The sequence below is a fragment of the Bison bison genome, unplaced genomic scaffold (genome assembly GCF_000754665.1).
Source record: "Bison bison bison isolate TAMUID 2011002044 unplaced genomic scaffold, Bison_UMD1.0 scf7180017864107, whole genome shotgun sequence".
Lineage (NCBI taxonomy): Eukaryota > Metazoa > Chordata > Mammalia > Artiodactyla > Bovidae > Bison > Bison bison.
Genome location: NW_011494679.1, coordinates 1,490,357 through 1,502,964, shown reverse-complemented (window position 1 = coordinate 1,502,964; position 12,608 = coordinate 1,490,357). Strand labels below are relative to the sequence as shown.

Here is a 12,608-nt window from a genome sequence, read left to right as displayed (position 1 = left end):
CTGGTCATTCTCACCATATCCAGATGTGCGGTTACCTTCACAGGAAAAGGAATGCTCTTGTGGCCCCTTCATCTACTGCCGTGTTTCTTTGCTTCCCTGAAAGGGTTGTTTCCTAAGAGACCTGGCAGCACTTGCTGTCTCTACTTCCGCTGGTCCGGTGGGCTGGCCAGCCTCCTCAGACTAGGCTTTCTTTACCCGCCACACCCACAAACACACTCTCGTTACTGACAAGCTCCCCTTGCCAGATCCAGTCGTGAGTTCCCAGCCCTCTTCCTAACCTTCCAGCAGTGTTGGACACAGTGACTACACCAATCTTCAAGAAGTAGTTTCTTCATCTGGCTTCTTAGATGTGATTTCTGTATTTTCCTCCTACCTTTACTGTTTTGGGGCTTCCCTGGTGGCTCAGAGGGTAAAGCGTCTGCTTGCAATGCAGGAGACCTGGGTTCGATCCCCAGGTCGGGAAGATCCCTGGAGAAGGAAATGGCCACCCACCCTGGTACTTTTGCCTGGAGAATCCGATGGATGGAGGAGCCTAGTGTCTCCTCCATCCATGGTGTCTCAAAGAGTCAGACATGACTGAGCAACTTCACTCACTTTCTTTCTTTCCCTTGGCCCCTTTGCTAGCTCAACCTCAGCTCTGCCTGCAGATCCTGGCCTCCACAAGGGCCCAGTCCTCAGCTCTTCTATTTTTAACAGATCAACCAAAGAAGAGTTAAAAAAATAAACCAAAAGTCTTCCTTTGGTTAAAAGCCTGTAAGTGGCCTCGAACTCCAAACCCTTCATTTAGACCACGAGGCCTTGCATACCAACCCCTTCAGGTTATTCCCTCTCCCTCCGACCACTGACCTCCTTGCCCTTCTTTGACACTCCTAGTTCACTTCTGTCTTGGGGCCTTTGTGTTGGATGTTTCGTCTTGGAATGCTCTCTGCCCAGATCTTCTTGAGAGTTCCTCTCTCTCATCACTCAGGTTCCTCCTCAAATATTAATATCATCTCCTTGGAAAGATCTTCCCTGACAGTTTTATCTAAAGTAGAACCCTCTCCTCTTCCATTGCTCTCTATTCTTTTTGATACTTTACTCTTATGTTCATATAATGTATCTCTACTTTATATATATTTTACTTGCTGTCCTTGAGAGGTAATATGGTAGAATGATTAAATATATAGATTATGAATCCCAAATTCCTAGATACAGGGACTTTATACCTCTGTGACCTTGGACAACTTAAGCTTTCTTTTCCTCTGAGTCTTAACCTTTATGATGGAGATATTGTTTTGTACTTATATATTGTTTTAAAGATAAAATGAGCTACACAATATGCTTAGGATAAATCAGTCACCTAGTACTATGTAAATTACAGGTATTAACATTGTTATGTTTTATTGTTTGAAACGTCCAATGGAAAATAAGCTTCAGGAAGACAGCTACTTTGTAATTCTTGTGTCCACTATGTTTCTAACTCTTGGAGCAGTGACAGTATCTGGTGCCTTTATGGCTCTTACTATCTAGTTACTGAATACACAAATGAATGACTTGCAGCTAATTGGATTTGGGTCTCAGTATCCTCTCAAATGAGTTTTGTAGGGTCTGAAAACAAGGTAACTTTAAGAATGGCCTATATCAGTAGCAAAGGATAGTCTTTCAGGAGCTAAAAGTGAGTTCAAATACTTATGTAAAGTAAAACACCCACATCTTCCTAGCTATCAGTTAAGGTTTTGGTGACCTTCCATTTAGTCTGGTTTCCATTTACATGAACACCATAGGAAGAACAAGGAGGTACAAAATGTTGGAAGTGAAGTAGGAGACAGAACAACTAGCTACATTAAAAGCATAAGCTTTGCTGATTTAAGGAAGAAGAGCAGAAAAATAAATTCATGACAGAATAAGAATCAGGGTTCTAATGTTTGGCTTTACCCGTTTTGCTGCTATATTATTTTAAATGTTCTCTTAACAATTTGTCTCTTAATATTTTCTATTTAGAGTTGTATTTTTCTGTCTAGTTGAACAGATTCCTCTGAGTAAGTCACCCTCAAGATAAAGACAGAGTCTCCTAGAAACAGAGCTGTTGAATGCCTATGTAAAGGATCAAGTAAGATTATTAAAATACAGCTAAATCTAATCCTGAAAGTGTTCTTTTAAGAGAAATACTCCCAGAATTTCATTGATTAGAAATTATACATGGAGTTCAGGAGCCTCTGTAGTCCTCTCAGAAATGTGTGCTAAATGTGTTCATTTGTATCTTGGTAATGGCACCCCACTCCAGTACTCTTGCCTGGAAAATCCCATGGACGGAGGAGCCTGGTGGGCTGCAGTCCATGGGGTCCCTAAGAGTCGGACACGACTGAGCGACTTCACTTTCACTTTTCACTTTCATGCATTGGAGAAGGAAATGGCAACCCACTCCAGTGTTCTTGCCTGGAGAATCCCAGGGACGGGGGAGCCTGGTGGGCTGCCGTCTATGGGGTCGCACAGAGTCGGACAAGACAGAAGTGACTTAGCAGCAGCAGCAGCAGCAAACTGAAATAACTCAGTGCTTCCTAAGCACTATCAAAACTAAAGCAAACTTCCCTTGGCTATGCAGTAGAGACCTTGGGGCCAACTGTCCACGAACATAGTGAGCATACTGCATTCAATCTGACCGCCTCAGCTGTTCCCCACAGCATCTCATCCAAGGAGACTGATCACTAACCTATTCTCTGAACTTCCTGCAGGACTTAAACCCATTCATTTTGTTGACTGCCAAGTTTTTTTAAAATCTCACAAACTATGGAAAGTTATAGTGCAAATGGAAATCTTAGACTTCCACATGTGTCTTTATAGCACTTAGCTACAACCTGAAATATGTTTAGAATGTTTTTCAAAAGGAAAAAGCATATAATAGTGTATACTCACAGTGCTTTTGATTTTTTTTCTAAATCACTTTTTAAAAACTAATTAACCTGAATAACAGAATATTTAGATAACATTAGTTAGATAACGTGAAATGTTTTGCACTTTTCATAAAACTTAGGATTGCTAGTTATTGAACACTTAGAGAAAAAGAGCAAACACTGTTTTAGTTTCTTGAAATAATGAAGACACTTTCAGACCAGATCCTCAAGAATCATTATATAACAAGGCTTTGACAGTAGAAACCTTGCCATATGGGCACATAAACTCCTATAGCTTATGGAATGTCAATGAGATTGCTTTGTGTCGGTTACTGCTCTGGAGACAAAGTGATGGCAGTTGGCAGTTTTTGAACAGAGAATATCTTTGTTTCTGTCTTACTCTATCTGCCCATCTGTTGCTTTCACTTTATGCAATCATTTCTGACAGAATGAAGCTTAAAACACCGGTTCCAGTATATTTATGTTAATTTTTTCTTACTGTTATTCATTTCTAAATTCTTGATAATATGGGTAAGAGGGAAGTTATTAAACATCAAAATTATTAAAGAAATTAATTGATTCAACTGATAGCAAAAGTTGCCTTCTCTATGTTTCTGATGTTCATTGATGCCATCAACTTCTCTGATTCCGCAAAAGGTACCCTCATCATAGGTTGTATTGTCCTTTCCGGTGGCGCTTTACCATTTTGTTTTTCCTCAAATTATTTGGGGCACCCGCTGTCGGTGGCTGACTTGTTTCTCCTCAGAAGCTCCTCCGACGTCTGCTTCCACGGCAGCATCACAATCTGGCCATCTCCCCCTCCTGCTTCCCAGCCCCTCAACACTGCACAGTTTTCTACCCAAGAACCCTGGGCTCTCCATCTTGGCCTCACCCATGTACTCAGCAAAGCTGCTTCTTCTAGGCCTCATCCACAGTTTATAAGGACAGCTCTTTATCAAAACCCTGCTCATCTTATACTGTTCCCCATTGTACAGACCTGTTTGACATGCTATTCATTGTATTTTGACAGTTTAAAGTAAACATGGAGGTGATGTCATTATTTATGTGTGCTTCTTTCTGAAGTTTTTTTTTCTGTTCCTTTGTTCAAATATTCCCTTAAAAATTCAAAACCTAGGATTTACTTTGAAACTTAGATTTAATCTATCTATCTTCACTCTAAGTGTAAAAAATGGTGTAGTTTGTTTTATCAGTGCTTTTTCAGGATACTCTAAATTCCCAGATAATTTAAATATCTCATGCCCCCATATTCTGATGTCAGTATCCACTCATTTTATTTTTTTAGTTGCATAAATTTATACCACTTCCAAGGAATCTTGAAAATTGAAAAAGTTTCATGGACTTCAGTTATATTGTACACTTTCTTGAAAGAAATTATAAGGTTTTCCTCAATAAATTCTTTTAAAAAGATTTTCATATACTTTTTAAATGGTTAACTTTCCAGGGTAGAAATACTTAATGAATCAGAGGGATGGTATGGGGAGGGAGGAGAGAGGATGGTTCAGGATGGGGAACACGTGTATACCTGTGGTGGATTCATGTTGACATATGGCAAAACCAATACAATATTGTAAAGTTAAAAAATAAAATAAAAAATAAATAAAGTTATTTCTCCTATACAAAATAGACTAAGAAATTCTACTTTCAACATTTGAGCATATAACCTGGAATATTGATCATTCAGGCCTATTAAAAGTACAGCTTGTTTGGCGGTGCCAACTGCTCATTCATGGGCTAGAAATGAAAAATCCACTTCCAACATTTATAGGGTAACCAGCTTTTCTGGTTTTCCCAAGACTGAGGGAGTTGCCAGAATGCTGAGCTAGTTTTAAAATGAAGGCAGTCCCAGACAAACTGGGGTGATCTAGCTACTGCAAGAACTGGTCAATCCATGGACTGTAGCCCACCAGGCTCCTCTGTCCATGGAATTTTCCAGGCAAGAATATTGGAGTGGGTTGCCATTTTCTATTCCAGGCTATCTTCCCAACTCAGGGATTGAACTCAAGTCTCTTGTGTCTCTGGTATTGGCAGGCAGAATTTTTACCATTGCCCAACCTGGAAAGCCCACCTTACCAGGTTAAGAGTTTATTTCTTGACTCACCTACACTTAAATCTATACACATAAATATCAGCTATGCAGTTAACTCAAACCTATTTTTTATAATTTATAGAAAGATAATCTAGATATGATTTAGTTTTACTTTACATATTTTAATATAAAAACTAAGCTAAATAAAAAGTCACACTTTCTCTATATCAGCTTATTAATAACAATGGAACTTTGTCTCTTTTTTCATTCAAATAATCTGTAATTTATTAAGCAAATACTGTTTGCCTCACATAAAATACTAAAAACTAAAGATATAATTGTGAACAAGACTATAATCACTCCAGAGAATCCCAACACTTTAGTAGATTATTGTTAGTAATTTGGGGCTCCATTCTAGGTTTTCTAAATGCCCAAACATGAATTTAATTGCCGTCTGGTTTATATCTCATTGTTTATGAGATCCCGTGTTCTTTCATGTCCTGGAGTTAAAGTATGTGACAATACTCCACCAAGTTAACTCATCTCTGGGTGTTAGTTTCTTCTCCCTGTGTCACAGTTGTTCATCTGTTGTGTAAGCCCTCAATCTTTTTGAGAGAAGTGTTTGTTTATGGTGGCCAAACAAAGTTCCAAGACTAAGCTCTTAATAGGAAGCAAGGGGGGCTCAGTGCCACTGTGAGTCAAGGCAGAAGCAGACCACACATTTCACCTTCAGGTTCAGCCTGAGAATTGGGCTACCTTTGGTTGTGTTAGCTGGGTCAAAGATGGGACGTGACAGATTTTCCTGTATGTCTGACTGCATCTCAGAGTACCAGGTGATAATCAGAAGACTCTTCCTGCATCAAGAAAATCCAGTCTCTAAAATGGTACCTTCCATAGAGTAGCTGCTCAATAAAACTGTGTCCAATAGCTCCTGCACTGTTATAGTCAGCATCTTAAATGAGAAGCGGTCCATTCCCCTGAACTCACATTCTGTATCTCATGATTCAGCACTAAATTAAATATTTCTGCGTTACTTACTTTGTAATTATTTTCCAGTTCCTCTAACAGGACTTAAAAAAAAAAATTTTAAAGGCTAAGGCTATAATTTACATTTTCCTTGTCTCTCTGAATGATAGAGGACAATGGCAAGACTCTTGAAAAACTATATCAGATTTTTAATGATATCAGTGAATGCAAAGAATGATACTTTTTGAATGATAAACCAATCAAATCCCTAAACATGACATGAGTTTGGAAGAGAGAATAGGTGAATTAATGTAATTTTAAATTGTTTTTTCTTGTCATATGAATGGGTCTCTGTAGCAAACTACCAGTAGAATAAGCTTTTAGAGTGGTGACTGATGTTGTAGAGTAAGAATTTGATGGATTTAAGTGATTATTTTACTTAGAATATGCTTATGCTGGTAGTTATCATCTATTTTATTTGGACAGAGTATCAATATATCAACAGTAGGAAAATATGTACTTCGCTTTTGTGTGGAGCAAAACCCATGTCGCCTCCTGTGGACTTTAGCATAGGAAGAAATTGCCTTGTGATATTTCTACTGATATTCTTAAAATAAACCTTACTCATTAGAACATATAAAAGCTGGATTGATACAAGTCTTTCTCTAAAGGAGGAGGGGGAGGGATGGGGATGAGGAAGCAGCAGCCACAGTCATCAGAAGCATTCAGTGCAGGAATAAGAGGTAAAACCACACCCGGCGTGCCCATCTCGACAGGCTGCTAAGTACACGGAGGGCACAGCAGGACCTGGAACCCCATTTTCCTGAAAATATACCCTAGAAACTCTAAGATTCTAACAGATGGACCCAAATATGCAAACAAGGTGAAGTTCAAAAGCAAGTTTGACTCAAGCTCTAATGTGAAAATATTTTCATTTTTAGGTAACTTGCCAACAATAGATGAAGAATTGTGGAAATGTAGCCAATCCTTAATCTCAGCCCAGTCCCCACCTACTTTATGAAAGAGTACTTAAACCAAGAGAGAATTATTTAAAGCAGCCCGGATTTCTGTGGGTTTTCCCCTTCTTCTTTGTTCCTCTTCTTTGGTTTTCTAGGCTCTTGTTTATCTCAAAGAATAACTATAAATGTTAGCATTGATTAATATCTTCATCAGCAGTTTTCTGGTGTGAATCCCAGATGACTTTCTCATCCTTTACTCAAGTGTTTCTTTATGGAATGTTGGATGTCAGCAAATGACCTCTGAAAGAAGTGCAATGTTCTCTTTAAAAAAGGCAACATTTAACACCCTCAGTTAAGATGAAGTCATACATGCAGATACTCACTTGCCTTTCTGTCTTGGGGGAGTGGATTTTCTTCCAGAAGCAAGAGAAATTTTATGACCTGATACTTTAAGAAAGAAGTTAGAATTTTGTTAATATAGATGCTCTACTAATATCAAATATTATCAGTCTTCCAGTTTAACTGCAGAAGAATGCATTGCTGTAATTTCAAATGCATGCTTATTAACAAGAGGGATTTTCTTTTAGGTAGGATGAGTGTTTGGGCATTGAGAAAGCAAGGGCTTGATGGAATTTTAAAATGGCTTGTTATTTTAAAGATGTTATGTCTGATTCATCATGTGGTCTAGTTTATCATGATTTCTAATGGGAAGAAAGAAAATGAAGAACTGTTCATCATTTTTTGGGTAGTAAATTCCCAAGAGTAAATATTTATAAATTGTATATTATAGTAATCTGAACTTTGGGAGGGAAGTTATGTTTGTTTTTTCCAGCATCAGTTTTGGCCATTTAGACATATTAAAAGTAAATTTCACTGGCTTGCTTATTTATATTAAAAAATAACTCCCCAGTTAAAATGTATTCCTTCATTGACACCAAAATAGTACTGATTACATGTCTACCTTTTTTGTTTTTAAGTTGATTACAAGATTGTCTCTCCTACCCCTACACCAAGTTGTAATCACCTTGAAGTCTAAGACTACCTCATTCATTTTCACGCTTATAAAAGCCTAGCTCAGGGCTTATTTGATGCATATTTAGTAAATATTGCTGAGTGTATTCTGATTACTAATACTGTGTTTCCATTTTTACTGGTAGTGTTTTGGTAGTCTTCATAAAATGAAACTTTTAACAGTTTGTACCAGTATCTAGAATTAAAATGGATCATGTGAAGAAGGTCACATTTTAGATAGAATGTGACATTTGAAATCAGACTTGAATCAGGCAGTCTAGGAGGTCAGTGTGTTTCAAATTGCAAATCAGTATACCTTGAGTATAGTTAGTGGGACATGTCCAAAATGTTTTTAAAATAATAAAATACAACTTTTTAAAGAAATAGACTAAGAAAAGACTAAACATTTCATACTACTTCAAGAGTCTCTTTGTTTCTTTTTTTTTTAAAGAGTCTCTTTGTTTCAAAGATAGATGTGTGTGTGCTTTTGCATGTATGTGTGTGTGTGTGTGTGTGTGTGTGTAATATGAAACAGGATCACAATTTAAAATGTAGATTGCTGCCCAAAAAAGCTTTAAAAAAAAAAGTAAGCTTTAGGTATTTGAATATTTCACAATAATTCTGAGACTTTAATTTCTTATCTGTAAAATACAGTCAATGATAACTCTTTTGAAGGTCAGTTCTAGGGGCTAAGAATAACAGTATACGTAAAGTACCTTACATAGCTCCTGATTTACAGAGGAGACATGCAAAACGTGTTGCCTTTTACTAAAACTAGTCCATTTAAAATTTAATTGACTGGGATTTATTCACACGTACACAGGATTGAGTCAAGATTTTAAATCCATAAAACTAATTTTCAAAATACTTTCTGATTTAAAAGATAATGATCTTAAAAAATATACCAGCAAGGACATTGCTTAATTAATTAACTCTTTATTGATTTTTCCTTGAGATAATTTATTCTTAGTTCAATGAAAGTCCACCTAGTCAAGTAATATTTTTAAAAGCTGGAATATGTCCAAAGGAATGCAACAGAAATTTTTAAGTGGTTCCAAATTTATCCAGTGAGGAATAGTTAAGGAATCTAGTGAAAGCCTATAAAAGAGACTATTTCAGATGACATTTCCATATTAAAAAGGTTGTCTTATGCCAGAGAAATGTATTCTTGACAAAGGGAAGAATAAAGACCAACTTATTGGAAGTTATGGATTAATAGAGTTCAATTCAAACCAAAACTCAAAAAACAAAGACTTGAGTCTGGTCCTAAAAAACATCATAGTTACATTAGAAGTGACCTTGCTCTGAGAAAGGCAAGTGTGTGTGATGGGATTTGATATCATGCAAAGTGTCTTTTTAATTTAAATACTTGGTGATTTTTGATTGACTTTCATGGATTAGATATCCTGATACACAGTATACTCAACCTTCGTCAGCCCCATGTGACATGTGTAAATGAGATATGTTTTTCGTATAAATGGATCTGAAAGCTGAGTCTTGCAGAAAATACTGAGGAGTTTGCAAATTTTTATCCCTGAAGGAATCCAAGCATTTATCAGGTCAGTTCCCATTTTTCATTGGCACTTAACTGCTGATCCCTGCTGTACTCTGAATGTCTTCCTTTACTTTGTCACCTACTTTTGTCTTTAGTACTTAATTAGAAAGAAAAGTAGAAAAGAAGTCTACTCATTGGTCATTTTTAGTAACTCTACTGGATGTAAAGTGAAAGTGAAAGTGAAAGTTAGTCGCATAGCCTGTCCAACTCTTGCAATCTCATTAACTGCCCAGCTTTGTCTCTGGAATTCTCCAGGCAAGAATACTGGAGTGGGTTGCCATTTCCTTTTCCAGGGGATCTTACCAACCCAGGGATCAAACCTGGGTCTCCTGCATTGCAGGGAGATTCTTTACCAACTGAGCCACTAGGGAAGCCCAGATGTAAGCCTTGGTGCAAATGTAGACAAGGTTGGGAAAATGATATGAGCACAGGAATTCTATAAGGAAGAATGAAAAGTGAAAGTGAAGTCACTCAGTTGCATCCAACTCTCTGTGACCCCATGGACTGTAGTCTATCAGGATCCTCCGTCCGTGGGATTTTCCAGGCAAGAGTACTGGAGTGGGGTGCCATTGCCTTCTCCAGGGGATAAGGAAGAATACTGGGAGGCAAATTGATGATAGCTGGAAGGGAAAAGGAGACTCTATAAAAACATAATGAAGAAGCCAATCAAGAAAGGGAGACCTCCAGGGTACGATTTTTTTTCTGTAGCCTTTGGAAGGGCTTTGAGTGGCTTTAGATCTTGTTGGGAAAACAAATAAAGGATATCCTAGTTCATAATGTAGTCTTAGTAGCTGAAAATGACTCTCCCATCTGAAAGAGCTTATAGATGAGATATTTGAGGTGTATTGTATGTGAACTGATTTGCCTAGTTAATATAGAGCTAAGATCAGAATATATTTTTGACTTTGAACCCTGTGTTATATTAATAATACTAGTCTTAATGAATTGTTGTTGTTCAGTTGCTAAGTCATGTCCGTATACACCCCATGGACTGTAGTACACCAGGCTTCCCTGTCCTACACTATCTCCTGGAGATTAGTCAGATTCATGTCCATTGAGTTGGTGATGCCATCCAACGATCCTATCCTCTGTCATTCCCTTCTTCCCCTTGGCCTCAATCTTTCCTTAATGGATTACTGCCCTCATTCATTTTCTGTGCGTCTGATGGCCTCAGGCAGCTGAAGCTTTTCTCTGAGGTATTATAGCCATGGATTGTAACTAAGTCTGGAATATTCCATTTCCCACTGTCAGCAGTAATGGAGAGTAGCTTTGTCAGAATGGACTGTATTGCAGCCTTAGAGATCTCATTCAGAAATTTTCAGATGTTATTTTAAAAGTGAAGCCCTTTGTTTAAACCATACTTATGTTGTAACAGCTTAATATATAAAGCCAGAAAGATAATGCAGGGACCTAGACACTGCCTACACTTGACTCTCATTCCCACCACAATTTAACCACTAAGTTGCCAAGAAGCATAATTTAAAAAAAAAAAAAAAAAAAACTACTTGATTGTCTTTCTTTTATGACCAGAATTTCTTGGAATATAGAGGAGAGAAGAAATTATTTTAGGACATCCTGGGAGAAAAATTCACTCTCTCAAGTATGGCAGAAATAGCCTTTTAGAATGAATTGCAGTGAACATGCCTCCACATGTGAGAATGTGGAGAAATGAGAAGTGAGAAATGCCCCCAAACAGACATTTATATGTATTAATCAGCTTGAGTACAATTGACCAATCATTTCTAGTACCTTTCCTAAAAAAAAAAGTGGGGGGGGGCAATGAAAATCAATGTATTCCCCTAAATATACAATCGTTACTGGTGATTTAAAATAATTTTGCATAGGTACATCGTAGCATCTGCAGCAATGGCTTTTTCCAGGGAATTCTTCAAAAGAGCAACAGATTTGGACAAGCCATCCTATAATTTCCTTAGACAGCATCTCCAAAGAGGCTGGTTTTCCTTTCATGGATTATCTGAAAATCAGTCTGAGCCTCCAGCGCCTTCTCAAGATAAGGTTCAGTGATTTTTTGGATAAGGGAAATGGATGGACTAAGATCAATCAATCACAGTTTACATAGTGATGGCTCTGAGAACTTAGTCCCAAGGCCAGGTTTAGTGCTTACTGATGTTTTTAATGATTGCATTGCCAGTGAGCTCATGTCTTATAATTTCCAGAGACCTGAGACTCCCTCACAGTGATAGCATATATAGAGCCTGTTTCAATGCTTTTTCCGCCCCGAATCCATGACTGAATGTTTAATAGCATTTGCTATTTCCTTATCTGAAGACTCCTCTGGCCCCATCCCACTTACCAACTTAGCACATGGAGGTAACTCTCCCTCAGGAAGGAAGGAAGTCTGTGTGCCAGTTGTGCCGATCACCAGCACGTTTCTCTTAAGGTCAATGGAACACTGATGTCTCCTGAGCATATCCAGCCCAAGAAGCATGTCCATGGGCTGCTCCTCCAGTATAGAGAAAGAGCACTGTAAGAAGTCGCCTTCGATCTGAATCTGCGCTAGGTGGACTCGGCCGAGAATTCGCTGCGTGCCCACGCCTTTAGCGACCCCGGCCCACCGCCGATCCACCAGCCGTATGATGTTGCATCTCTCGGCACAGACTTGGTTCATGATGGTCATCTGGGCCCCCGAGTCGACGAAAGCCTTCAGAGGATGCCCGTTGACTCTGCAGTTGATGTAGAGCATAGCCACCTGGCCGAAGCTCTCCGGTGCCTCTTCCATGGCTATGCTCATGTTCTCCTCGATGTTCTGCTGCCGGATCTCCTCCTCTATCTTGGCTTGGGCCTCCAGATCGAACGGGTCAGCGGAGAAGAGGCGCAGTCGCTCTTGCTCTCTCAGCGCCCTCTCCCTTTGCTGCTCCATCAGGACCTGGGAGAAGCTCTCCAGGTTTCCGCTGAGCAGCGCTTCGGCCAGGGAAGGGTTGCGCTCTTTCAGCAGGGACAGGTCGTGTGGGCTGGACAGGAGCATGCTCCGGACCAGGGCCGGGCTGTCTAGCCCTTGACCCGGGCCCGCCTTCTCCCCAGAGCCTCGGCGGCTGGAGTGCTGGGCCGACTGGGCGTGCTGGTGCGGCCGGGAGCCGGACGTCCCGGGTAGGGCGGGCCCCGCTGGTTCCATGCTGCACAGGCCGGCTGCCCGCTCTGGGGAGCGTGGCCGCATGGCCTCCTTCTGCAGGAAAATGACC

The 12,608-nt window shown here is 39.3% G+C and overlaps 1 protein-coding gene across 1 annotated transcript in view; it reads right to left on the bottom strand.

The window, feature by feature from the left end:
- Positions 1-11,483: 11,483 nt before the first annotated feature.
- Positions 11,484-12,608, bottom strand: part of DDI1 (DNA-damage inducible 1 homolog 1 (S. cerevisiae)) — a 2,656-nt gene continuing 1,531 nt past the window's right edge. The window contains exon 2 of the mRNA XM_010838875.1: positions 11,484-12,555. Within this exon, the coding sequence (XP_010837177.1) occupies positions 11,630-12,555 (926 nt within the window). The 3' untranslated portion in view covers positions 11,484-11,629. The remainder of the gene's footprint in view (positions 12,556-12,608) is intronic.